This window comes from Fundulus heteroclitus, chromosome 17 (genome assembly GCF_011125445.2).
Source record: "Fundulus heteroclitus isolate FHET01 chromosome 17, MU-UCD_Fhet_4.1, whole genome shotgun sequence".
Taxonomy (NCBI): domain Eukaryota; kingdom Metazoa; phylum Chordata; class Actinopteri; order Cyprinodontiformes; family Fundulidae; genus Fundulus; species Fundulus heteroclitus.
Genome location: NC_046377.1, coordinates 25,005,398 through 25,033,023, shown reverse-complemented (window position 1 = coordinate 25,033,023; position 27,626 = coordinate 25,005,398). Strand labels below are relative to the sequence as shown.

Sequence of the window (27,626 nt, the reverse complement as noted above, 5' to 3'; positions counted from 1 at the left end):
TTCAGACTGCACTTTAGTTCATCAATCAGCTGACAGGATCTGTGTCAGCTGCTGCGATCCTGTGAACATCAGAGCGTAAGAGTCGACGCAGGTCACTGGGAATCTGAGGCCCAGCAGCGAGACAGCTTGGCAGCATGTAATCAGAGTTTATGCATGCGGAGCCGCTCACAGCCAACGCCGTGAATGCAAACAACTACTAAGGTGGTAAAGGGTGTGGACACTTTCTGCCACAGCAGCTTTTTGTGCTGCATTTACTCCTGATTTTCACATTCACAACAAACGTTAGCTTGCAGGGGGGCAACAATACATCGACCCCCCCATCGATTAAATGATTAACGAGCCAATGACACTGATGCAAAACCAAAATATCGATCAATATTGTCCTTTTTTTTTATATCGTCATGTTTAAGATGCACCATTATTTTGAAATTCACAAGGCATGCGACTAAAGTAATCTATTAGTATTATTTTAAAATTAGAAGAATGCTGTTTTTGATTTAAATGCCTGCTTAGAAATAAAATGGTAAAATCAGATTTGTTTTTTTTTTGTGAGTTAATGTCAATGTAATAAATAATAGTGTTAGATGGGCAGATGATGTCACATCAGACTTTGTGATATCGGCAAACATCGTATCGTTATAAAGCTGTTAATTTACAATAATATGTAAGCATGGATAAAAACAATACACTATTATACAATTTTTAATATGGCCGTCAAATTAGGTTTGCTAATTAAACGCTGCGGTTTAAACTGTTAATATAAAAGCAGCATTCTCTGAGAATTGCAAATAAATAACGTCCTAATATCAAAATATTAATAACAGGTTTAGTTTGTAAATCAAAGGAAGTTTTTGATTAAATGTTTTCAATTAACATTGTAACATTTGGAACTTACATGGTAATAACTTGGATAATTATCTTGGTATATTTTTACTATAAATTGTCTTATTGTTACATTATCAAAGTTACTATTACAGAGCATTGACATGGTAATATTACACTGCAGTACATTTCACTATTTCTCACCATATTAAATCTTTTACCACCAGCTAATTACATACTAACATCGTAGTAACAGTGTAATTAAATCTCATTTATAACTTTTTACCCTTTACTATCAAATGTTTTAGCAAGTTACTACAAGGTTTTAACAGTAATTACATGGTAACAATTAAGGTATCTAGTGGGCGCCAGTGGCACAAGAGTTAGAGAGGTTGACCTGTAACTGGCGGGTTGTCGGTCCAATTCCCTAGTCTGATATATAACAGCCTCTGTCAGTCTGGCCCAGGGCATTAATCAGTTAATATAATTTAACAACTTTCTAATTTCACATTACCAGTTATTGCTACAATGCAATTAAATTCTATTACACAGATGTTACATTGTATCTACAAATGGCTTGCCATATATTACAGTCTGGGTCTAGTTTGGATAATCAATTAAAATCAAGCGGGTTATTTTTACAGTCTGTCACAACTATGTTATTACATTAAAACTTGATAGCTGCATTAATCAATTATCACAATTTAGTTGAGCTGCTATCACATTATTTCATTCTGAATTAAATTGTATTTTGGTAACAAAAAAAACTTAGTTTTTGTAGCATTTGACAACCTGAACTGTTCTAACGGTTATTTTTCTCAGCTGTGTTTTGACCCTGGTGATAAATATCGGTGGTTTGCTGGAAAGTTACAGGAAATCTTACAAAATAAACAAAAAAACTTAAGAGAATCAGTAGCTAGAAAAAAAAACATAAAACAAGAAAATATTTTGTCCTTGTATTCTGACGTGTAATTAATGATTTAAAAATCTTTATTTTATTCTATAATAACAACCCTTTGGGGAATTCTGCCGAAGTCTCAACAGAAATCTGAGTATTTAGTTTAGTTGTTGCATTTGCATGCATCTCTGCAGCAGGACAGCAAACGTCAGTCTGCACCGTGTCTGACGCCGCATGAGGAAAATGGAAACGCAGATACCAACAAGGCGGCTGGATTTTATGAGAATTATGGGAAGAAAGCAGTTTACCTGGGAGAAATGCACCAGCACACACTCCTACTGGGTCATGAATATGTCGGAGCATGGGGCGTTTTTAGGAATCCTCTGCTTTAAAGGAAATATTTTCTCTGTTACTGTCCTGAATTATCTAGTTCTTTAAAGGTTTCCAGTTCTGACGCACCTTAAACACAAACAGGATCATTCTACAGGTTACGTCTTAAACCAGGTCTGTGCCTGGGGGGTGTTTCAGCCGCTAAATGAAGGTTAAGGAGAGAAAAACAGTAAAAACTTCAGGCTCTGCCGGCGGGTTCACCTCTTGGTCCGGCAGCAGAACCCTCAGATAGAGACGCAGGATTCTCTGATTTATTTTCCTCAGTTAACTCCTTCCTGTGGAAAGCAGTCATCAGATGGAGAAAGCCGATTGGGGAAAGTGGATAGCAGAGACCAAGTGGGAGCAATAAATATTTAAAGCAGGGAGACTAGGCATTACATTTATTTGCCTTTGAAATGTGTTTGGTAAAAGCGGGGCTTGTTTACAACTCGTCTTCATGACCGACCACTTGGGATTCTCTCCTCCTAGACACCAGAGCCAAGACGTCAGCGATGAAACGGCTCCAAGCCAACACAAGTAGTGGATTAAACACTTTACAACCTTCTCATATATATATATATATATATATATATATATATATATATATATGAAATTAATAATTTAGTGACCCTTTTAGATGCAACAGGTGCAGCTGCTGCAGCGCCAACCTGTAAAGAATAAAAATGTATTTCTGTATTGATCTTTTTTTACGAGATGGAATGAAATTAACACGATAAAACACAGAATTATGGTACCAAAGTCTTCTGCAATCCTAAAAGCTGCTTTCCTTTCAGCTGATTTAAGGACGGAGAAATCAGACTGACCAGAAAAAGCAAACTCTGAATGTTGACTTTACATATTTGCTTCTCTTTTGTGTATTTTAGGCACATATAATCCATAGGAAGTGATCATTTTGTCATCATGGCATTTAAAGCATAGAAACTGAAATAAGATGAGCTATTGTCTCAGTCCTCTTTCCATATTATCTACTTTGTTGTGTATTTTAATTTTATTAGAATATGTTAAGAAACACATTTACATTATGATTGCTCAAACGTTGCACCGTATACAGCTGGTAAATAAACTTAGCTCAGATTATCAAGAGAAACATGTAAAGTGTTATCCTGGCTCAGCATTAGGTTAGCTGCCTTTAAAGTTATGTTATTCATGCTTCTGACAATAATTTGCATTTCAAGCTGAAAAGCTTTTGGATGTCTTGCAGATGGTGGATGCATTTTGGTGCAAAAATGGTTTCCATAAGGCGAACAGAGGCTGCTCAGAAGGTTGTGGGTTTGAATCCCAGCCCCCGTGCATGGTTGGGTTCTCCCTGAAATGTGTCTGTGTGTTCTGGGTCTATGTGGCTCTGTGATGGACTGGCCACCACTTCATGTCGCTCACACAAACTTCAAAAAACAAACTAAGGTTTGTTGAGGGTCTGATTCCAATAATCAGAGCGTTTTTATCAGGGCTCACTCTCAGCATTTCACATAAAAGGCTTTTATGATATCTAAAGTCCCACAGCGCGCGTCAGCCTTTACACAATTAAACTGTCATTAATCTGCAATCAAACACAGGAGAGGCGACTCTTGTTAAGTTAAGGTTGGCGGATGTTTCAGAAACGCCGCTGACCGTGCTGAGGATAAGTCAGCGTGGCGTTTGTGAACGTGGGAACCGATCGTTTAGACCAACGAGGCGTCGCTCTAACTTTGTTCTGACGGCTCGAATAATCTCTCAGACCTGCAGGGCGGGGGGGGGGGGGGGCCTTCTGCCTGACGGAGCCGCATTTCTCACATGGCTGGAACCCATAATGCGCGTTATCACTTACAGTGTGTTAGCAGCTCCGTGCGCTGACTTGAAATAATCAGCGACTGATTGGACGACTCGTGTCTTTGGACTGTAAACCGACGCTTTTAAACTTTAAACCGACGCTTTTGAACTTTGACCCCGCTGGAGCCGCCGCCGCGCTTTGATGGCCGCCTTTGATGATCCTCTGCTTGGAGGAACACACACAACCTTGAGGGTTCTGCCGGCGAACACTCGCTAATTATCTCAGCGGCAGAAAGGTGAGGAGAGCCGTGTGTGTGTGTGTGTGTGTGTGTGTGTGTGTGTGTGTGTGTGTGTGTGTGTGGTCCCAGCGCCACGCCGGCTTTTAATCAGCCCCCACGCTTTTTATAAAACTTATCAAACGCTCTGATCCGCCCACGTGAAGGACGCGGCTGGAGTGATCCCCATCCCGTCACATGACCAAGCCCCCCCCCCCCCTCCCCCCCTGTTTCTGTCAGGATTTAACATCCTTCAGAGGTTCTGCTCACCAAAAGAAGAAAACAAGGATAAAAGCTGGAGGGCGCTCTGGAGGACGCACGCTAGATTAGCTCCCCTCCCATCCGTCCTTCCCTGCACGTTTCCCTCCGACCCAGCCTGAGACGGGGGACCAGCGGCCCCGGGGCCCCCTCTATGGGCGTCTGGAGGCGGGTGGGCGGTTATCACGGGGGACACGGGGCATTTAGACATCTGTCAGCCGCTAATGAAAGAGTTCAATTTAGTGGAAAATCTAAAACAACCTTGTCTGACGGGCAGGCTGACAGCTTTTAACTCGCCGTGCGCTGCTGCGGCGGCGTGTTCGTCTCAGCGTGTGCACGGCTGTATGAGGGGGGGGGGGGGATTAGAAAGCCAAGTTAATGAAAAGGTGGAAAGGAGGACGGCATATTTCTCCCTGCAGATGAAAGCGGAGGGTTTGTGCCAGAGCCAGGCGGCCCGTGCAGCGGGGGTCGGTCTTATGGCTTTAAATCGCTGCAGGGTGCAGCGCATGTTTCCTCACGATACATGGGCTATAGAGGGGGGGGGGTAGTGCTATTAGGAGTCGTGGAGATGAACACATGGCTCTCCAGGCAACGCAGAGCCACTCGGTCTCCACCCCCCCCCCCCCCCCTCGACCTTCATTAGTGCGTCATTAGGAAGAAGTTCTCCAGGAAAACAGGCTGTTTGTCCTCATTACTTCTCTACCTTTTATTTATCCTCACAGATTGATACCTGGATGCTGCGCCGCATAGCGACGGCGCCGTTACTAAGGGAGGAGAGTCCAGCATCAGGACCAGGAACTCCACCGTCAGGAGGATGAAGGCATTTGATGAGAGGAAACACAAACTAAAAGCTTTTCTTTGCTTAAACAGACACTAATATTAATTAGAAGCAGCATTTGCTTCTCTGCCTTCACACTAATGAACCCGAACCCAGCAAAAAGGTCCTGGGTTCAAATCCCGGCCTGGATTTGAGTTTGGATGTTCTCTCTGTACATGTGTGGCTTCTCTCTGGGTACTCTGTCAGGTTAATTGGTCTCTAAATCATCTTTAGGTGTGAGTGTGCCTGCTTGTTCTGCGTGTCTGCGAGAATTTATCGGTTTTCGCAGGACGACTTGTTTCACCAACAAACACAAGCAGCAGCACACCTCAGATTATTTTATCTACCTGACTGATAACGACATGAAGGCACCACACCAGTCCATGAAATTGTGGAATCATTTTTGGGGCGTTTATGCAGAGGGCGGCGCTCGTTAAGGATCTGAAACTCCATTTTAACGTGGATAACCTACACAATGTCGCGGTTTATTACAGAACTACTACAACTTTGTCTCACAGGGACGCTGGAGGTGTCACCAACTCAAACTTAAGGCTTTTAAACCTTTTTAAGACCCTTTTAAATGACATTTAAAACCTACATCCCAACATACAGAGACATCCAGATTCAGTGGGTTGAAGCTAAAAGGCACATTATTTTACTTTTATTTATACAACAGTATCTCACTCTGGTTGCATACAAAGTTTTTACGATTTCAATGGAAGTACGTACTGCACATGTGCAGCAGGGGTTAAAACAAGGAAGCGGCTAACGGCTATTAGCATCTCCCAGCAAAACAATGAAGAAAGGTCCAAGATCCAGTGGAAAAAACACAAACATCTATGATTCCTGGAGGGAAAATCCTGGAATGTCTCTGGGAATCCAGTCTGAACGTTGGTGTTCCCTGAAGCTAAACCTGCCGAGGCTCAGATGTGACGGAGAGCTGACTGACTTGAGTAAATGTTCTAATATGAGGCTCCTAAAGTTGCTATCGGTTTATTTAATTAATAACGTTGGTCTTCATTACGCTGAACTGCTGCTTTACTGCGAGGCATTGCAGAGAGTCAGGGTCAGTCCAGCATTATTTACAATTGATTTATTAATTAGGCAAACCGGAATTATGATAGTTCTGCGATACTGCCACTAGATGGCGCCACGTCTGTTCATGTCACTGATCCCTATTTATTCGCTGGATTGCACATTGGCCGCATATAATACACGTCACTGTTAAGCCACCAGCCGCCATATTGGTACTCCCTATTTTCCCCCAGTAACTAGAGAATATGTGCGCTACAGCATCGAATAACGAGGATTTTCTAATGTTCGGGCTGGGGCTTAAAACTTTTAAAATGTCAAATGCAGCCAGTGACTTCAGTTTTTCGGGCAAATCAGCACTCCAGTGAATAAATAGAGATCAGTGGTTCATATCTGCTAATTGCAGCTGGTGCTGGGCTATTTATCCAGAAAATGGACCATAAAATATTATCAGGATAGAGGCTTGGTGTATATAACCTTATTTGATCATGATCAAACGGTTTTTAGTCTTTTTTTTTTTACCCCACAGCATGACGCCACCGTCACTGTGCCTGGCAGCTGGTACACCGGTCAGGCATCAAACAGACCATTTAAATAAACCATGGTGTGTGTTTGGGATCCCTGCTCTCTGTTGGTAGAAATAATGAGGCGGGGTGGTTTCTGCATTTATTTATTATTTAGATCCTGAATTGGTTAAAAGAGAGAAACTGCAGGTTTTTGGGCAACAACTCTATTCAGGATCTGGATGTAAACATTATTTTCTGGCCCTGACAGGTCCACAGCGAACATAAACGGATTTCTCACGCATGAACATCATATCTGGACACGTGTGGTATGAGCGCCATGGCGAACGTTGAGCAGCGCCCGCTGAGGAGCGACAGGTAAGAGGAAGGAGCAGAGGCAGCGGGAAAAACCCAAGGAGAGCTGCTGTTTCTGTTCTCCTCAAGGCTTTGCTCTCTTTTCCACCGCCGAACACAGATAGATTCCTCAAATAAACCACGCAGCCTCACACTTTATTGCTTCCTGTAAAAAAAAACCTGCAACCAGTCAAGTGTTTCTGCCCCAAACCAACATGGCTCATGCTCGGCTCTGGCAGCTCCGCCGTCCTTTCTGAGCTATTTGGGCGGCGTCCAGCTCTCCCCTCTGATTGCATCTCTGCCCGTCAGGGCCTTGGGTTTGGAGAGAGAGACGGAGCGAGGGAAGGGAAGAGTGCCAAGTCAAACATCGTTCCACCGGCTTTTTACAAGCCACGAGAGTGGAGGGAGTTAATAAGCAGGTATTGGTTTTTAACGGCGGCCCGTTTATTGCTTTGGCCTCGGGCATGCAGGAGTGCTCCACTCCACCTTTCCCCGTCCACAGATCACCTTTTCTAATCTCTGCCGGCATGCGCGCCCCTCTCTGCGTGCTCTGCTTTTGTTTCCACCGACTCCATCGGCAATTAATCCCCACTCCTCATCAGCCGCTGGCTCTGGGCCCCGCCCTCTCACCTTTTCAGTCTCATTCAGAGCGGCGCCGAACGCTTTCTGAAAGGAAGGGATCGTAAACAGAACAACATCAATTTGCCGTTATTGTGTTGCCATTGATTCCGACTGCTGCAGGTACATGTTGGGGAGTTTCTGCTGCTGATGCTCATGCTGCGGTTTATTTCATTTTAAACCACTGCTCTGAGTCAATAAGGGACGATCTGGCATCCGCCACGCAGCGTTATGCAGCGCTGACGTGATGAATGCCATGCAGGTTTAATTGCAGACATATTGAGCTGTTGATCAGTGTCTTCTGCTCCTCTGAGGACAGTTTTTATTCTCCCTGAAGGTTTCCTACCATGCAGCAAAGCCAGGCTACCTCACGCCAAACATCAGCGTTTTTTTTCCCGTTCTGAAGCGCGGTTTGTGCCGTTTGCTGCACTGTGGCCACAGCTCCAGCTTTTAAAAGCAGCAACAGCAGCCTTGTGGGGATGTTTCACCCAGAGACTTGTCTTTCAGGCAATAAACAAACTGCCCTGACTCCCAGAGCGCCGGCCATTATTCCTTCTTTGCTCTAAAAGGTTCTTAACTGGAACGACCTCGCAGCCAGAATACGGGCTCTGAATGGAAGAGGCGTCCCCGTACAAAGGTTACTCTTTCAGCATAATTACTGTTTTCTCTAATTATGTCCATGTTATTAACTAAACATCCAGCTGAGTCCTTCAGAACACCAACACGTCGCTTCACAGTGAATGATTCCTGAGTTTCAGCTGCAAAGCAGAAACATTTGGAGATTAAACCCGGATTAAATGTTTGGAGACGTCTGGATCTGTTGATCCTCTGATCGCCAACCACGGGTCTTCTGCAGAGATTGGCTTCCCTCTGCCTGTTTGCAGAGAATAAACCGGACCACAGGTTGTGTTTCAGCTACAAAATCAGCTGAAAGCAGGAGCTGCTGACATGAGCTAGTCGACTTCTGGAGAAACATTTACGGTCAGGTGAGACGCAGGTGGAGCTCTGAGAATATCTGGAGTTCAGATGAAAGAACGCCGTAGAGCTGTGTAGCATGGTGGTGGCAGCAGCATGCTGTGGGGCTGTTTCACTGCCTTCAGTGTCGCTGCATCACACGAAATGCAGGAAACAGTGAAGCTCTTCAGCTCGACTTTAAACAAGCAGCAAGACGGTCGAAACTTGGACACAGTTGGACGTTCTAACAGGACGATGACCCAAAACATGCATCCAGATTGGTTCCTCTCTGGATAAAGAAGATTCTAGGATGGCCTTTTCTAAGGCTGCAACCTCCACCCTGTTGAAAATGTGTAGAAACCAGTTCTGTGGAGGTCAACTCCAGCAGTTCTGCAGAGAAGATGGGTCAGCCATGCAGCCAGAACCGTGCTGAGGGACACAGATGGGTTGGAGTTTCAAATAAACCAGTAAAAACTCAGAGGAAGAAAACTTTAGACCAGAACTGCAGCAATGGATCGAGTTCAGGGGAATAAAACCCAATTATTTCCCCTACTTTAGTATATTTAACTATTAAACTATAGAGACTTCTATAGTTTAATAGTTATGTCACTACCTCACTGTTGTTCTTTACGTGGTACCACTTTAATGTACAACGTCAAATCCATTTGTATATAAGTCACCTTAAATGTACATAAGTCACCTCAAATCTGTACTTTATTTCTTTTTTTCCCCAATCTCTGTATAAATGTGGACGCACTGTATATACGTCATGCACCTTTTCCTCCTTTAGGCACCTTCTTTTCATTATTGAGCCGATGTGACACGTTAATTTCTATCTTATCTTATGTTAATGCCTCTCTTTATTTAATAAACACCTGTTCATCAAACAAACGGTAGAGATAGCACAAAAAGCATCACTATAGATGTCCAAAAATGGTGAATAGTCTTAACTCACTGACAAACACAAATTGATGCGGTTCTAAGTTGGTATGAATGCGGAGAAAGGATCTGAAATGTTGGGTCTTGTTGCATCGAGTGGAAAACGTTGTGACAGGAAGCGAACCCACAGCAGGCTGCACTGCCTGGCATGAAGAAGAGAACGAGCGGCGAGGCCGCAGGAGAGACAAGATGGTGGAGGATGGACGACCAGAGAGGAAGACAGAGAAAAAGGCGATTTCATGTTCCTCTAATCCTAAAGCTGCTGCCGTCTCTGTCCTCAGGCTCCTTCACTCCTCCACCAACGGATCACCTTCTAACTCACAAAATAAAACACGCTACATTCTGCCGCCCCGTCCCGCTGCCAGGCCCATCCAATTACCCCGCTGAGGGAAGCTAGGCTGCCGACGCAGGAAGGATCACTAAACACCCGCCCTGGGCTACGAGTGGGAGCGTCTGAGCAGCAAACTGAACGTATTCCACGGCGTTTTGACCTAAAATAATGGAGCAAAGAGGTGAAACTGGCATCCAGACAGACGACTGCAGCGCTCAGCCACACACATCCAGTGTGGCGTATGTTTTAGTTAAATGAATGAAAACACCAGTGAACAAATACTAAGCCTAGGGCAAAAATTATGCTGGCCACGCCCTCTTTTCAGCCGCCATTTTTAAGCTTTTATTTACCAGTTACTCTGATTTTGTTGCCATTAAACATGGTTTGTTTCTTACGTTTGGTAATTTTCTACCCGACCTTCTGACTTGCTAAAGCAGGGGTGCCCAAAGCGGGGGCGGGACCCCCCGGGGGGTCGCTAGAACCTCTGGGGCAACATTCCTCATTTTAACACAGGGGAAATATATTTTTGTAAGAGTTCTTATAAAAAAATACCACTTTGATTTAGTCATTTTATGACTATTCTTAGAATTTCCTAATAGAAAAAAAATATCCCGCCCACTTAAAGGGGGGAGCCAGATCAGGGTTTCCATGTGGGGGTCAAAAGATGATCCAAATTTCTGACTATACAATGACAGAGGTATACTTTTTGTAATATAGCTAAAAATTTGGATTTATTCTCAAAGAATTTTGACTATTTGACAATAGAAAACAAAACAAGTATTTTCTCTCTTATATGTGAAATTAATCTGTTTTTTTTTAATTGCTTCTGGAAATTTAGTCCTCTGGGGCCAATAATTAATTAACAATGGACGTAAGAATTGCTACTCTAACAATTATATGATTTTATTCTCATACTTGCTAAAAAAGAAAGAGCACCTCACCAAAAGGAGGTGGCGTTATTTTCAGGCTGAAGGCTTTGGGAACCCGTGTGTTAAAGGACGCTTTGTGCAGACGACCATCGCCCTCATGAACGTTTTGTCCTTAACAAGAACATTTTCAGGTTTGACCATTCTGTTTATTTTAGATTTTGATCTACAGACGATTAAACAAAAAAGTAGTTTTCTTCTGAAGGGGAAAAAACAACAACTTTAATTTAGCAGAGAAACGAAAGCTGCTGAAGGGAAACACAATCAGCGTCATTATAGCCACGAGGCGAGCAGATAAGCGATGAATATGTGGTTGGAGTCATCCTGATAGATGATTTCCTTCTGGTCCCTCCCCAAGATTGTGACGCCCTGGGCAGAAAGTCATATTATAACCAGGAACACTGCATGCAAGTCTGTCTACATCAGGGGTGTCAAACATACGGCCCACGGGCCGGTTTCGGCCCGCTGAACAATTTAGTCCGGCCCGGTCGCTAAATGCATTATCATTATTCAGTGTCCTGTCTGGCAATGTGGCAATAAGAATTGTTGTCTTAATGCCAAAAAGAGCTCATCAGATTTGACTTTCACAAGTGGAGCAGTACTGCTTTTGCCATAGTGCTCCGCTTGATTTATGAATGTGAATAGTTTTATTATGATTCATGCGGGGAATATCTCAAATGATATGGACACTACAATGGGAAAGTAGGAGAGGAAAGGAAGAACAAGAAGAAAAAAAGAAAAGGTGAAAGAAAGAGGAGATAAAAAAGGAAGAGAATGATAAAACAATTATTGAAAAAAACATGTACTTCGTTTAATTGAAAACATGCAGTTCCTATATTGTCCATGAGGGGCGCTGTGTTTTAATTAGCAGATTAAGCTTCAGGAGTGGAAAAATTTAAATCATTTCTTAGTTTTTATCTGTTTGATGTATTTAGTCATGCAGGACAGTGTTTTTAAGTTCTAAAAAATGTGAATAAATGTTTTTTAACATTGTCCAATCACTGTGATCAGTTCTTATGCATAATGCACAAGTAAATGTTTAACTGAGTAAAAGTATTGTTGAAATTGCACATACTTTTCTTAAAAACGCTGAGGTTATTCATAATATATTGTGTAAAAGTGAAATTAATTTCATATAAAAATCAACAACAAGTCCACATTTATTAGTTCTATTTAATATTGCAATGAGTTTACTCGTGTGGCCCTCTTGAGGTCAGATTAAGCTGAATGCGGCCCCTAAACCAAAATCAGTTTGACACCCCTGGTCTAAAGGTTTCTTATAGAGATGAGACATCTGTGATTAGGACGGGGCAAATAAAGAAAGCTGGGATCAATAACCACGCCTCCTCCTATAGAGAGTGAGTAGATTTTAGTGAATTAGACCTGAAACAGGTACAAAATAGAGATTATGTCACAGCTGACATAGGACCCAAATAACCAGCGTGTGGAGGAACCTGGCACTGTGCCGCGGTGGAAAAGCTGAATTTGCATGGCTGCCGGCCCATGTGCACGTTGCATCTCTGCTCCTGCAGCTCCACCGAAACAAACCCCGCCGTCTCTGAAGTTATTATTCAGACAGAAAAAAAAACACCTTCAGCTCGGTTTCAAGCCTCTGCGACACACGGTGCTCTTCTCAGCGAGAACAATGGATGCAAACAGCAGTATTTGTTTCCCACAAACTCCCGCCGGGCGCCTACAGCGTCTGCCTCGCCGCTTATCAACGCCGAGGCTTCTCACAAACTCCCTGCGACAGGCGGCTGCTCACCTGCCCGCGCTCCCGGTCACTCACGGCGGCTAAATGCGGCGTGGCAGCACGCAGGTAATCTCACAGACACACGCAGGCCGGGGGCGAGATGGCCTCAGGGCAACGCTGTGAGTGTGTGATTAGAGCAAAAGGTGGCGAAAGGAGAAGCCAAGACACAAATACTCACCCCTGTTAAGGTCTTTATGTTATGCAGCGCATTCTGGGCTTCAAGGGCAGCTTTCCTTGTGTAAAACGTGACAAAACAGCAGCCTGGAGAAAAAGAGAGCAAAGACAGACGAGGGATCAGCGGCAGAAGCAACAAAGAGGGTCTTCTATATTTATTTCCCTGGCATCACCTGTCGACACCTGCAGACGCCGAGTGAATGTTAACAACACAAACATGCGACGCCGAGACCAGGAGAAGGCATTTGGACGCGTTTCAAAGCTTGATGACTGGAGTCGAGAGGAGGCGCGCACGCGGTGGAGAAGCTCGACACAGACGGCGAAATAAAGAGGAGAGGAAGGGCGGAGGAGACGTTTTCTCCTCGTTAATCCACGACTAATCGGCGAAGAGTTGCTGAGGCAATGTTCGACAAAAGGAAGCAGTTTACGGCTCATGCCAACTCCACGATTGGCTGCTTTCTGATACCGTTCACTGATTTAAAACGTTCGTTACGTCCATGTGGAGACAAGGCTGCGGTGCTTTAGCATTTATTAAAATGTGCCAAAATATTACACATTCTGACTGTTTTTATAATGATCTGGACATTTAAAAACAGCATGAAATAGGAAGATGCTGATTTTGGCTTCATTTCTCTCTTACAGCATCTAAAGGCTAAGATTTGTCAGCATTATCTTACATTAGATGTTGACTCTGTAAATCACACTTTGCCATCTGGAGCATCTTTATTTTAAAAGATAAGTTAAATTAAATGTCAGACTCTTAACAATTGTATTACAAACAAGAACCTCAGGATCATTTTAAAAACTTGGTAAAAAAAGAAAATTGAATAATATCATCATCATCATCATCAACAACAATAATAATGAATTTATAAGTAATGTATTTAGAGAAAAACACCTTTTAGTAGGGCTGAACGATTTTGGAAAATAATCTAATTGCGATTTTTTTTCCAGTTTAATTTATCATGTCTTTTTAAACATATACAAACAACAAATCAATTTGTTTTCTCGCTGTGCAGATTAGTTGCTAAAAGACCCGCAGCATCTAAACTCAGAGCAGAAATTATTGCGTTCTGCCTACAATATATTTCAACCAAAATTGCAATTTTGACTTTTCTCTGCATTAACCACAAGCAACAAAAATGGCCTCTAAATAAAGATGTTTGTAAACAAGGACTATTCAAAACAAGAACTTTTAATGTTTCTATTAATCAGAATATTCTTCAAGAGAACAGCTTTTAATTGATTTGGACATCAATCATTGTTGAACATAAAGTCCAACCAACAAACAAGTCTATGTATTAAACTGATTGACCTGTACTTAATGTTATGTATGATTATATAAACTCTAAAACAAGTAATTAAATTAGATTATCTCACTGCTGCAACTGTCTTCCCTTCCATGTGGAGGCAAACCCACTTTAAACATTTTACCAACACCTAATGGACGCGTCTAATTCACTAATTGTTACATAGCCAAAAATTGCTGACTCTGCGATTTGGAAATTGCGTTTTTTTAAATCGCGATTATATTAAAAACGCGATTAATTGTTCAGCCCTACCTTTTAGCAAATTAATTAATTAATTTTTTCCATGGTTTCCTTTCTCCAGACTTCTTGGAAAATTATAAAGTGAAATTTAATACTCAGAACAACATAGTTCCCCTTTGGCCGAGAGTTTTAGCCAATAAAAGTTGCTCAGAGCACCGTACACTTTGTTTAACTCCCCAAGCCTTAACACACTGATATCCTTTCTGTAGCCAAATTCCTCCCAAAGCAAAACTAAACAAATCACAATCAGACATACTTTAATAATCCAGATATACAAACGTTTTTATATAGTGAATATACATATTGGCTCAGGAAGAAGTCCGGTCAGTTAATAAAGAGATCTCTGAAGTTGCCTTGAACCCAAACTGAGCGTTTTGCATGACACTGGAGCACAGAACACATTAGCAGACTGAGATTATGTTGCATGAAACATGAGCTGGCTTTATTAGCGAGGTAAATAGCCCATTATCATGTGGCAGCCACAGGTGAGCCGCCGCTCCGGCCGGCTGCTGCCGGATCGGCGCTTCGGAGCCGCTGCCTCCAGTTTGGCCCATCTGTTAATTTTGCCGTGTATTTATTTGTCCAGCGGTGAGCAGAGAGCGCCATTGTTTACATCTGCTTTGTTGTCCTCCCCATTGTGCCGCCGACACAAATCAAATCAGCGGGACCGAGGCGGGGCCGTTTGTGGCTTTGTTGCCCGTATCACAGGCGTCGGCCCCGGTGACTCTCGCCCCGCGGAGCGTCTCAGTGAAATCCAACAGTGAGCATCTGGAGCAGGTTTAGCTTTCCAGTCCCAGAGTCCCTTTGATGAGGCTGGGAGCGTAATGGATCTGGATTCCTGCAGAGTCCTCTGGGTGCCGCGCCGCTCCATAGCTGGCCCCTAGCCTGGCGGCGGCGACGTGATCGGTGTTGTGATCCGGATGGTGCGGCGCCCGTGTATCAGCGGGGATAACACTCGGCTTAGTGTCTGCTTCCACGACCCGCAGCGCGAACGCCGGCTCGTCGCTTCCATAAACCCTGAGGCCGCCGCTTCAACTCTGGGTGACAATTTACCACCGAGAGCTTCCCATCAACCCCCAGTGGCTGCAGATGGAGGAGGAACGCATCTCTGGGTACAATTTAGAAGCACAGCTCAATAAATTCAATCACACTGCAAAAACTGAACTAAGAATAAATATCATTTCTTGAAATTAGTGTATTTGTCTTTGATTTGACCCGGTAAATAAGATTGTCTGCCAATTAAATGAGATTTCTGCATTTAAAATAGCAAAAAGCTTATTCCAAGTGCAGTATCTCTAACTATCTTTTTTATGAATCAAAATTCAGCAGAAAATATTATTTACCTGCTCAAATCAAGGATATATACACTATTTTCAACAAATTACAACTTATTTTTAGTTTAGTTTTTGCAACGCACCACAAGAAAGTTGATTTAATCCAACTTTGCTGAACTCATTTAGCTGTTTAAGTTAAACTCATACAGATTTCTGCTAAACAGAGGCATACATTTTTAGGTTATTATAAGAAATCTTCCATTGAGTCCTAAACAATAACGATGAAGACCGCTGACCTCACAGACGCTAAGAAGCTTGCTGCAGCCATGCAAAAAGGTTTAGTGGAAGGAAAAACTGCACTAAAAAAGGTGCACAAGCAGGAGTTAATGCAGCGGTTCTCAAATATTTTCTGTTGCGCCACATTTGAAGAATGAAAACATTTCAGCCCCCAGCCCAGCAAATTGGGACGGGAGAGAGAGACTTTGTTAGAGCGGCATAGAGTAAGAATAACAGAGCGCTCTATAAAGCTGTTATTAATCAGAGAAATAAAAAGTTAATTACTGATTGTAAACATGTACATTAATACTAAGACTTCAGCTCATACTTAAGTATACTACATAAAATGAACTTCTAGTATACTACTTTTTGCTTTAGTATATAACATCAGTCTCCAACCACACTGCTAACGCAGCTAGCATAGAGCTAACTAGCTGCTAACGTACAGAATAACCAGGAAACCACAGAATGTTTCCAGCTGTTAATGTTCAAAACCAGCTCACCATGCTGGGCAACGTCTGGAAATGTAAGTGAGAAATATTCTGATGGATGTAGTTAGATTTGTAGTGGCTTTTATTGGTAGAAACGTCACTTCCTGTTTTAGCAGAACTGCTTCCGGTTTCTGTCCGTCGGTCTAAATAAATATAATTTAACAAATCGTAAAGCTCCCTAGTGCCCTGAAAGGAGAGAATCCTACGCGTTGATCTGAGGATTACTGAGAATCGCTGCTATCAGACTGCAGCTTCAGACCAAACACCCCCCCCCCCATTATTCCTTCACACCCCACTGTTTGACAACTGCTGACTTCAACATAGAGGTAGAAATATAGATTTTGTTGCATTTAATGGCACACGATTTTACATTTTAGCCACTTTTTAGCCCTGTAAATATTTTGAGTGTTTTTATTTATTTATTTCTGAATGTATTCTGAATTATGGCAGGATTGGTCCTCCATACATATACAACATTGAAAAATGTATCCATCTTGGTGTCAAAAGGTTTTCAGAGAGACTCAGGAAAGTCCGGTCTCCTTCAGTTTCAGCCTGTTTGCTGCTGCCATGACCCGGATAATGGAGAATTCACACAGCCATCAGAAATATCTCACCATGACAAAGGAAAAACTACTGGATTGACTTACTGGTCTCGCTTCAGATGAACGCAAACGGTCCGGTTTCTAAAGTACTTTAAATCTGTATCACGCTCTTCTTCCTGTTTATGAATAAATAAATAAATAAAATATCAGAGATTATGCAGAAATGCTTCAGGCATCCTTTTATACGGTTTTTGTAGCTTACTCAGAGAATGAGTGTTGATCTTGAAAGCACAAACCAAACATTTCAGTCAGACAATAAAGAGACGATTTACTTTATAATCTGACCCAGTCTGTATAATTTGATATAATCTGTATAATCTGATTGAATTTGACTTTGAGACGACATGTTTCATGAATTGGCGCTATATAAATAACATTTCATTGAAATTTCTACTTTCTAATAGTTCCAGCTTTTTACAGCTAAAGTAAATAGCAATTTTAATTTTTCTCTGATAATTTCAACATGTTGAGAAAATATTTACTACTGAAGATTTCTTCAGTCTTTGCTTTTGTCCCCGTTGAACGTTTCAGATAATCTGAGGGAATCCAAAGAGCAGTTTTCAAATATTGATTTGATTTTTTAATGGGGGGAAAAAAAGCTCCAAACCAACTTGGCCCTATGTAAAAAAAAAAAAGAAAAAGGTAATCCCATCTGAAATTAGGAATTAACTTTAATCAACCACATTTCTTGGAAAGCTGAGTTTAGTTCTGGATCAGTGGTCCACCAAGCCCACCTCTGTACGGCTCCAAACTGAGACAAATCAGGGTTTTGTAGTGGTCTAGTCAAAGCCTGGCTTATTATTATTATATTATTATAAATGTGACCAATAACAGGCCAGTCATGCTGGAGAAAGGCCAGTTATCCCATAACTGGATGGAAGTCATCGTTAGATTTAGAGGCTAATTACTTTCTTAGGGTCAGGGTGGATCGAAAATAAATAAAAAATAAAAATCACATTTTGTTTTAACTCAGGCTTCCTTTGTCTGATATTGAAACATTCATTAATAATGTGAAACATTTAGGCGCAGCAGCCAATCAGAAGGAGAATAAATCTGTGAGGGAGGGTGAATACTTTCTCACAGAGATTCTAAAACACGACCTGCTGGTTTCCTGACTGCAGAGGAGCCTCGCTAGCTTCAGGCTGCTTTAGCTTTGCTGCGAAGTGAAAGCTATCCAGAGGGGAACCCTTAGCATCTCCATCCTGTGCATTACCGCCGTTATTATTCCAATTGCACCTGTGTTCACGCTCCGGCCTCTTCTGCGCCATTTACTATTCCTATAAATAGAGCGTGAGGGTTAGCGGCCAGCAGGAATTACGATTCCAGCGGCATTTCCTGCAGACCTGTACATGTGAGGCTTAGCTTTTGGTGTTAGCATTAGCGATTCTGACGGCATACAGCACTTGAGGAGGGGGGGGGGCTGTTTAGGGGGGGGGGCAAGGCGCCGCGTGTCGTGATTCCCGAGCAGTAGCCGGGGCCTGGGAGCCATGCAGCATGTGGAGGACGGTCCCAGGTGGTGGGCTGTCAGGACGGGGATCAAAGAGCAGAGCAGCGGACCTCACACACACACACACACACACACACACACACACACACACACACACACACACACACACACACACACACACACACACACACACACACACACACACACACCTACACAGCCAGGGTGTGCCAGCTCCACCTGTTTAACAGTCAGCACACTCCATCCAAGACAGGAAAACCTGCAGTAAGCCAAAGAGTGACAAGCTTATCTTTGGAGCCTCCCTGCAAGAACGTGTCGCATTTACACAAACACACTTTAAAAAGTGCTAAAAAATGTGCTGGCGGCTGGCATAAACGCTTCTTCCATCAGTTTCTGAGAGTCTCTCCCGCAGCACAAACATTTACTCGGAGGCAGAGGGGGCTCGGAGCGCCGAGATCTGCTCTGCTTGAGTTGTTGAAGAGGGACTCTCAGAAAACACACACCAGAGACGCGAGCGCACACACACACACCAGCTCCAGGAGAGGGGAGGAAATCTATTAGAGGCTGGTGTGTGTGTGTCAGAGAGAGGAAGAGGAAGAGGAAGAGCAGCTGAGAGGACACCAGGGCGTGCAACACCAGAAGAAGACGAGGAGGAGGAGGAGGAAGAGGAGGTTGTGGACGGAATAAAGAGCAGAGGAGGGAGATGCCGGTTCATAAATGCTTCATGGATGCTGAAAGGGGGCTTTGACTGAGTGAAGATCCCCCCCCCGCCTGCTTCTGTCAACACATCCAGCCTCTGAAACAACAGGTCCACTCAGCCTGCTCTGCCCCAAACAGCAGAGGAGACGACAACGATAGGTCAGCCCTGCCTCCTCTGTCCGCTTTCTGCTTTAAATCACTGACAGCTTCACCTCTCACACCCTGATTTATGCTAAAACTGATCTACAGTCCTCTTATTTATAAAAAAGAAAAAGAAACACCTGAATGTGTCAGCCCTGCTCCAACACAGCCGGGTTAAACGAGCGGCTCGCTCTGACGGAGGAATCCAGCCTTTGATGGACGTAAAACCACAGCGTAAGTCCAGCTATGGTGGAAACATCCATGATTTAAACCAGCGGTGTCAAACTGATTTTGGTTTAGGGGCCGCATTCAGCTTAATCTGATCTCAAGAGGGCCACATGAGTAAACTCACTGCAAGATTAAATAGAACTAATAAATGTGGACTTGTTGTTGATTTTTATATTAAATGAATTTCACTTTTATACAATATATTATGAATAACCTCAGCGTTTTTAAGAAAAGTATGTGCAATTTCAACAATACTTTTACTCAGTTAAACATTTACTTCTGCATTATGCATAAGAACTGATTACAGTTATTGTACAATGTTGAAAAACATTTATTCACATTTTTTGGAACCTAAAAACACTGTCCTGCATGACAAAATACATCAAACAGATAAAAATTAAGAAATTATTTAAAATCAATATTCCACATCTGAAGCTCAGTGCTACCATCTGCTAATTAAAACACAGCGCCCCTCGTGGACAATATAGGAACTGCAGATTTTCAATTAAACAAATTACCTTTTGTTTAAATAATTGTTTTATCATTCCCGCGGGCCGTATGTTTGACACCCCTGATTTAGAGGGAAACTCGTCTCTGTGAGGAAACCAAGCAGTGAAGACACACAAACCGAGACCAGATCGCGTCAAAGAACAAAACTAAGGATACGAGAATATTTCTGCAGCACCAAACATCCCAAAAACACCGTCTGCTCCATTATTCTCCCGCCCTGGCTCCGCCCTCCTGACCAAACAGCGAGGATCATGGGTGGAAGGACACAAGCAAAAACTCAGACGTAATTTAGGCGCCGCTCCACGGAAGAGCCGCCATCTGTGAGCAGCTCATGCAGAAACTTACTGTGGGAAAATGTCCAGAAATTTCTCACTTAAACATTTTTTTATGTGGTATTAATGTAAAAGGACCCCTGATGGTGAAAATAAGAGCCCTTCAATTTGACTCTCTCTGTACAATTAAGTCATTACGGTGGGTTTTGTGATTGTTCATTTCAAAGATAAGGAGCCAGCGTCCCACGCGGCGGGCGGTAGGGTCATCTCAGCTGGAGCAGCTAATCTGCTTCAAAGGCTTCAGTTAGTCTGAGTCCCATCTGGACTGCATGGTCCAGTTTTATCTGGTCCTGGCTGAATTTCTGCTGGAGTCCTGCACCGTCATTTCTGGGATGGATCGTCTACTCTGGTCTGTGAAACTGCTGCTTCCTATCGTAGCAGCCGGGGATCAAAATTCTTCATGCACGGATCCTCTTTGGTGTTTTTGAAGCCGCTGGACATGAACGCCTCGCTCTGAGCGAACCCAGGGTTCTCCCTACGGTTCTACCCGTAGACGCCTCGTTGGGCGCGGGTTGGTACGTCACCGCCATATTGTATGTGGCAGAAAAAAGTTAAGTTCTGTTGTAGTGAAGATGCCTCATTCCTGTGCTGCATGGAAATGTACCAACCATTATTATTATATATATATATATATATATATATATATATATATATATATATATATATATATATATATATATATATATATATATATATATATATATGTGTGTGTGTGTGTGTTATGAATATAAAAGTCTATTGGTCAAATCGAAACATTGCAGTCTTCATTATTTCATAAAACTGTGTGAACCTTTTACATTCTGGTATAGTCACAGATTAGGAACAGACGTTTTGGGGGAGTATTAAAGAGAAAGTTACTAATATGAGAAAAAAAATGCCTAGAACAATAAAGTAAAAAAAAAAAAGACAAAAGTGGTAATATTATGAGAAAAACGTCATATTATGAGAATTAAGAGGAGAACATTTCCAGAGTAGTCACAGTTTGCAGAACTATCTCACTCCTGGAGTAATAGGGCCAGGTTAGATTCTTATAATTATTTTTATTCTTTAAGAGAATAAATTCAGGAGAATGAAGCCAAAGGTATACAAAAATAAACTTGTAATATTACAAAAATAAAAATATTATGAATACAAAGTATATTCTGAGATTAAAGTCCCTCTGATACTGTTTAAGTCTAACAGCAGATTTGCCACATTCAACATGGCGGACGCTCTGACGCATCTGCAGCAGAGTCAGAACCCGCCCAACAACACGTCTACGTATATGATGTCTATGGATCTATAAGTGCCAATAAAACCTACCGCAGATGTGAAAAGCTTTTTGCTCTGGGAACCAAAACCAAACAATAATGTCAGCGTACGCTCAGCAGAAGACTCTAACAGGAAAACCCAGAGAGGAACTTGGGGGCTTTCCTGGTGGGAGTCCTGCAGACGGTCCCTGACGACGATCAGCTCCAGAACGGAGCAGACGCTTCCTCAAAGTTTCCTCAGAGAGGGTCAAAGAACACCGACTGACCTACGGAGACATTTTCATGGACGGATAAAAGCGCGGTTGTTCTTTTTGGGTCTAGAAGCTGCAGACATGCAGACCAGCAGCTTTTCTGTCCAAAGGTTTCTTTTCAGCTCTGAAAGCTAAACGTCCCTTCTTCCAAACCGTCAAGGTTTCAAGGCCGTTTGGTTCTTTTTACTTACTTTATCGCGGCTGAAAGCATTTAAAGAAGCGGGACACGGACAATAAGAGCACGGCTAGGCCTGAATCCCCGGCTAGGTCCATGTGGGAAACATGCATTTCAAGCCAAGAAAGCAGAACAAAAAGAGATTATGATCACGTTTCCTGAGCGGCTGCATGAAGCTGTGCAAAACGGTAAATCACTTAACTGAATTCTCTCTAAAGGTAATTTCAGGTTGAAAAGCCCCAAAAAAGAAGGTTATAAAGCACGACCTTCATGCAGGGAAAACAGCCGTCTGTTGAATGCTTTTGTTTCCTTTGTGCAGAAAATAAGATGAGCCCCTGCTGGAAATGATGCGGCTGAAATTATGAATAATCTGCACAAAGCTAGCAATTTAAACAGGCCGTTTATGTAGGATAAGTAATTGCTGCTTAGTAAAAAAAAAAAAAGCAGAAAAAAGCAGCAATGAAAACAACGTTTTCCGCTTCATCGTCTTTATTAAAGGTTAAAAAGAATCAACTTCCATCAGGATAGTAAAGCTTCCTTTTATCGCCCTCAATCTGCAGTATTTTAACATCGCTAAATCTACTGTTCAGTGACCCTGTGTCATTTAGAATAAATCATATTCATCACAATATATATACAAAAACTTCAAATATTTTCAAAACTAAGAATTAGATTTCAACTTGCTGTTCCAGTATTTACAGAATAAGTAACTCTGGCGCGGGGTTCTGACCGTTGTTCTTGGCAGAATGAATAAAGTTAATAGAAATGTGTTTGACTGGAGGAATAATCTGGCTTTGAAGCAGTGAAGGTTGATGTTGGAAACCCAAACCGTGTCCAGCTTTCTCCATCCAGCTGCTGGTTTAAAGCAGTGTTGTAGTCAAGTCACCATGCCTCGAGTCCAAGTCCAGGTTCGAGTCTCCAGTGTTTAAGTCCGAGTCAAGTCCACTACTCATCCGAGTCAAGTCACTATTGATCCAAGTTCGTTGTAGGAACATGCCGTGACCTGTGATGTATGACATGAAGCAGTAACATTCCATTGCACCAATAATGGCGTTCCGCTAGCAAGCTATTTTTAGAGCGTGACGTCATATCACGTACAGGTAGTGCAAATATGCGTTTTCCTCCACTCTTTCGCTGTAGTTACCCTGGTTTTACTCAGTAAAACGACTGCTTTTTCCAAGTCTAAGACGTCTCCTAACCGTGGTTTTTAAACATTGTTGTTATGGAACGTGCAACAGCGACTCGAGGTACGCTGATAGGCCGCATATGAAGGATGTTAAAGCCGCAAGCGGCGTCGATCGGCCCTCGCAGCCAAGCACCGCTCCGGCCTATTGGCCCATGAGTCACAACAAATCTGGTGCAGATCGGTCGATGCAGCGAGGAGATACAGCCGTTGGATAATGATAATGCATTTGGCCACCGGTCCGGACTAAATTATTTGGCGGGCCGGAAGATTTATACTGATTCCTGGACGGTGACTACAAACAGAAAAAAAACGGCTGATGACGCCATGAACGCCGAGCAGGAGAAAAACATCGACTTACCTTTCTATCAACTCGGCCCGTATTCCAGTCTTTCTGAGCCCTCGACACTCAATCCATCGTTTGAGCTGAACGTTGGTATGTTGTTCCACAGTTCTACCAGTAAAATGGGCGCCTGGACATCCTCTTGTGAAAGTTTAACAGCTGAAAAGTCGGTCATATCGTTGTATCTGTTGCATGTGTAACGGCTGGTTGCTACGTGCGCTCTCACACTGTTTGCCCTACATTAGCGGCAAGGGGCGTTGCTCATGAGATGGTGACGTCACGTGCGCGGTACGACAATTAGATATTAAAATCATACACCAAATAATATTCTAATGACATATTAAAATTATAGCCTAATGATATAAAAAAAAGTCGAGTCTTTTTCTCAATTTCAGAGTCAGAATGATCTGAATGTAGGAGTCCGAGTCCAAGTTCGAGTCATCAGTGCTCAAGTCCAAGTCAAGTCACGAGTCTCTAAATTTAGCTAATGACTCGGACTCGAGTACTACAACACTGGTTTAAGGTGAACTCCAGGAATCTGGATCAAGTCTTATTGCTCTGTCCACTTTGTGCCGCCGGCAGGAGAGCAGCCCACATCATGATGCTGCCACCGCGGCGCAGAGCTCCAAGGTTTCAACACAAAGCAGAACCAACATGAGGTTCCTGAGGACTGGATGTTAAATGTGAAACCATGGAGTAAAAGTCAAGCTGCAGATGATGCTGCCGAGGAAGAGCGAGTCCGTGCATCTGATAAATCTAGGCAGGAGTTTGGTCATTTTTCCTCATAAGAAAACATCCCATAACGTTTCTGCGTCTCCCAGGGTTGGTTCTGGATCTAATCGGATGAAGAATCTCTGTAACTGATGCAGATTTTCAACGAGGATGTAGTGCACATAAAAACTTTACCTAAATCTTTTTTACAAGTTCCCTCCTTAAAACCAGGCGGCAATTATCCTCCATCCAAAAGGAAAAAAAAATTAGAATCCAGTTAGTCTTAGAAATCTTTGCCTCTCCAACTGATTTATTAGAGTAATATTTGGAGGTCTCAGGGAATAAAATTATCCTGTATCCATAGTGTGAAAAATTTACATAATTTCTTATTTCAAGTGTTAAAATCCCGCCCGTCTTATTACAGCTGCAGGTTAGAATCTGCAGTCTGAGGCTGAATCAGCACACGCTGACAATGCCCTGCAGTCCTGCAGCATCGGGGGGGGGGCTATTAAACGTGGGGGAAAATGACAGCCGGTGGGGGGTTTATCGCCGTGCCTCACCCGTACAGTGACCCCCCCACACGGGCGACCACTACGGCGCCACTCAGCTGCTGACCCACACTAACTGCGGCCATTACGGCTCGCCGCGGCCTGCGGGCGGCGCGGGACGCGTCCTCCAGTCGCTCCGCGGTTACTTCCTCTCCGGATGTGTGTGCGTGTGTGTAAGTTATGAGCTGGTGAGTGGCAGCAGGCGACGGGCAGAGCGGTCTGAATCTGACAGCACAATAAAGGAGAGATTTAGCGGTGGAGAAACAGAGCGAGGATGAGTGGATGGCTTCAAACAATGCAGCCTCTCTGACGGGCGTTTGGCTGACGCTCTAATCCTGTTAACGCGGGACAGGTCCAAGTCGCAGCACTTCACAAATCTATGCAATCCACTGGTTACTTTGGCGAAAAAGCACCCCCCTCCCCTCCCTCCCTGCAGAGACAACAAGAGCACTTTCTCTGAGAATCAAAGCCAACGTCTGGATGACCCGGAGTGCTTCGCTCATAACCAAGCAGCTCTCTCTCTGTCGCTGAGGCATGCAGGAGCATAAACAGGAAAAAAAAAAAGTCCACAGATGAGCAGAAAATCCACACACAGATAGAGCTGCCATTAAAATCCACCTGCAGCTGCTCTCTAATTGGGCCTGGCTAGCCGACTCAAAGAGCCAACGTCTAGTTAAGGCAATATAATTGGCCGCTCTGCTTTAGGAAAGAATGAGATAAATCAGCCCCCCGTCTCAGGTCGGCCCCGTCTCAACTGAATCCATTAGAGCAGATAATTGTTTTGGACGGAGGAGCGTTCGCTCTGCGTTGCCATAGCTGAGCGAGAGGGGGGGGGGGGGGGGGCTGGCTACCGAGTCTCTGGACGCAGCCGAGGCACAGCCTGAGCAATGATTGGAAATCAGAGGATGTAATCTGCTGCACGCATTTATCTAGGAGTCATGTCGCCAATATTCACAGGATTCGTCTTTTCTCCTAGAATGACGTCTGAAGATGTTCGTCTGCATGTCCACAAAGAGAATCGAGCTTCACTGAACCGACTAATCTATGCGTTTATGATCTGCAGGTTTAATTAATAAACTAAGTTTTGTTGTGCAACATTTTTTGGTTTCTCTGTAAGACGTTTCTGCTGGGATGACTTCATCCGTTTGGTGTTTTTCTGCAGGTTGATACAGGCATGTAGAAAAAATACCAACAATTCAGCCAAAAAAGGATCCAAAAAAAGATTTGCAGCAAAGACAAATCTGATGGAAATGGGCGATTTTAAATGTGAGAAAACAAAGTAAAGTCCAAGTGTGATGAGCTGAAACATAATTATCTTTAAAACCTGGAGTCTTTTACAGAAACCAACGTGTTGCGATCTGGGGTACCACAAGGCTCCTCACTCGGACCTCTTTTTCTTTTGTTCTCAGCTGTTAATGTTTCACAGCATTTTGCAGAAACATAATGTTTGTTTGCTTGTGTGATCATTAAGTGGTGAAATGCTCCTTTTTCCAGCTGAGGCTGTCGTCACAAATGTTCTCTGCCAAAATGAAGAAGAGCATTTTCACGCTGAAGGAACCGGGATTTGAACTTTTTTAAATAAACTAATACTGTGAGGCAGGTTTATTTCAGCGATTAGCACAGAAAAGAGAGTTGAATGATTTAAAGCGTGCGTGGTGCTGCAGCTAGCCTGTGAGGACCTTGGTAGGATGCAGATGTCCATGTAGGTACAGACAGAGGTGCTCTGGTTGAACCACCCCCCTCCCCCCCCACACACATACAGCCTGCAATGCTTCTTCATATCGTCACATTACCTCTGCAGCTGTAACCATTTTTCATCCTGTCAGCCTCAGCGGTTAAACCTTACGTGTTATTTTAAGGCGCTTGATGACAACTGATGCCGTCTTTCTTCTCTGGATGAGAGTCTGGGTTCAGCAGAGAGAAAGAACGTCTTGTTTGAGAGATGATCTGTTTTTTTTTGTGTTCAGTTCTTAAACTGTGAGACGTTCTGACATCTCTGCCTTGGCGAGGAGTTTTGTTCTGGTCAGACATGAAGCTGCCTAGAAACAAAAAGCCCGCTCTCCTTTGTGTCAGCTGCTGATCTCTGCTTTTCTGCTCAAAACGCCCCAAAAAAAAGGAGAACTGCAGTTTGATGCAGAAGTTAAGATGGGATAAAATGTAGTTATTAGGTTAAAAAATGTTATCTACAAATCTAACAATGTTTTTTCAGTCAACGCTTTAAATGCAGAACTGCTCAATCAGCTGTTTGGTTTTATGGCACAAAGAGGAGATTCTGACAGTAAGTGTTGGTTAGATTAACAAAAATCCCAGTTTTTGGCATAAACAAAAATGCTTTGTATGTTTTCAACCTGACTTTGGCTGTTTTTAGGCTAATTAGCTACAGCTTGAAGTTGAATAAAACACCCTAACATCCCTTTCTGCATTGACTAACAGGACAATCTTTGACTGAAGTGCCGATGAAATCTAAAACATTAAGAATTGCAAATTAGAAACAGATTCCTGTGAAACAATGTCCGTTTTCTGTTTTAATTGGAAGAATAAAAACGTGTCACCACCTTGTTTCTGCAGCTTCCACTGACAGCAAGCTTCTTCTTCTTCTTCCCTTTCCTTTCGTGATATTTTCTTTTTCCACGACCAATTTGCATTCCGTGTGGCCTATATCTAATTTTTCCATACTTTTTATATTTGTGAATTATTTCCAGGTCACACTGTGCACGCAGGATTCTGTGCAGAACGGAGCCACTTAATGAAGACATTAAACTTATTGTGTGTGTCTCAGCAGCTCATGTGGGCTATGGTGCATCATT

The 27,626-nt window shown here is 43.0% G+C and overlaps 1 protein-coding gene across 25 annotated transcripts in view; it reads right to left on the bottom strand.

The window, feature by feature from the left end:
* celf2 (cugbp, Elav-like family member 2) overlaps nucleotides 1-27,626 on the bottom strand; it is a 275,924-nt gene that overhangs the window by 77,152 nt on the left and 171,146 nt on the right. For all 25 annotated transcript variants that reach the window (XM_036148979.1, XM_036148984.1, XM_036148982.1 and 22 more), the window contains one exon: nucleotides 12,795-12,877. In XM_036148979.1, coding sequence (XP_036004872.1) covers nucleotides 12,795-12,877 — 83 coding nt within the window. The remainder of the gene's footprint in view (nucleotides 1-12,794; nucleotides 12,878-27,626) is intronic.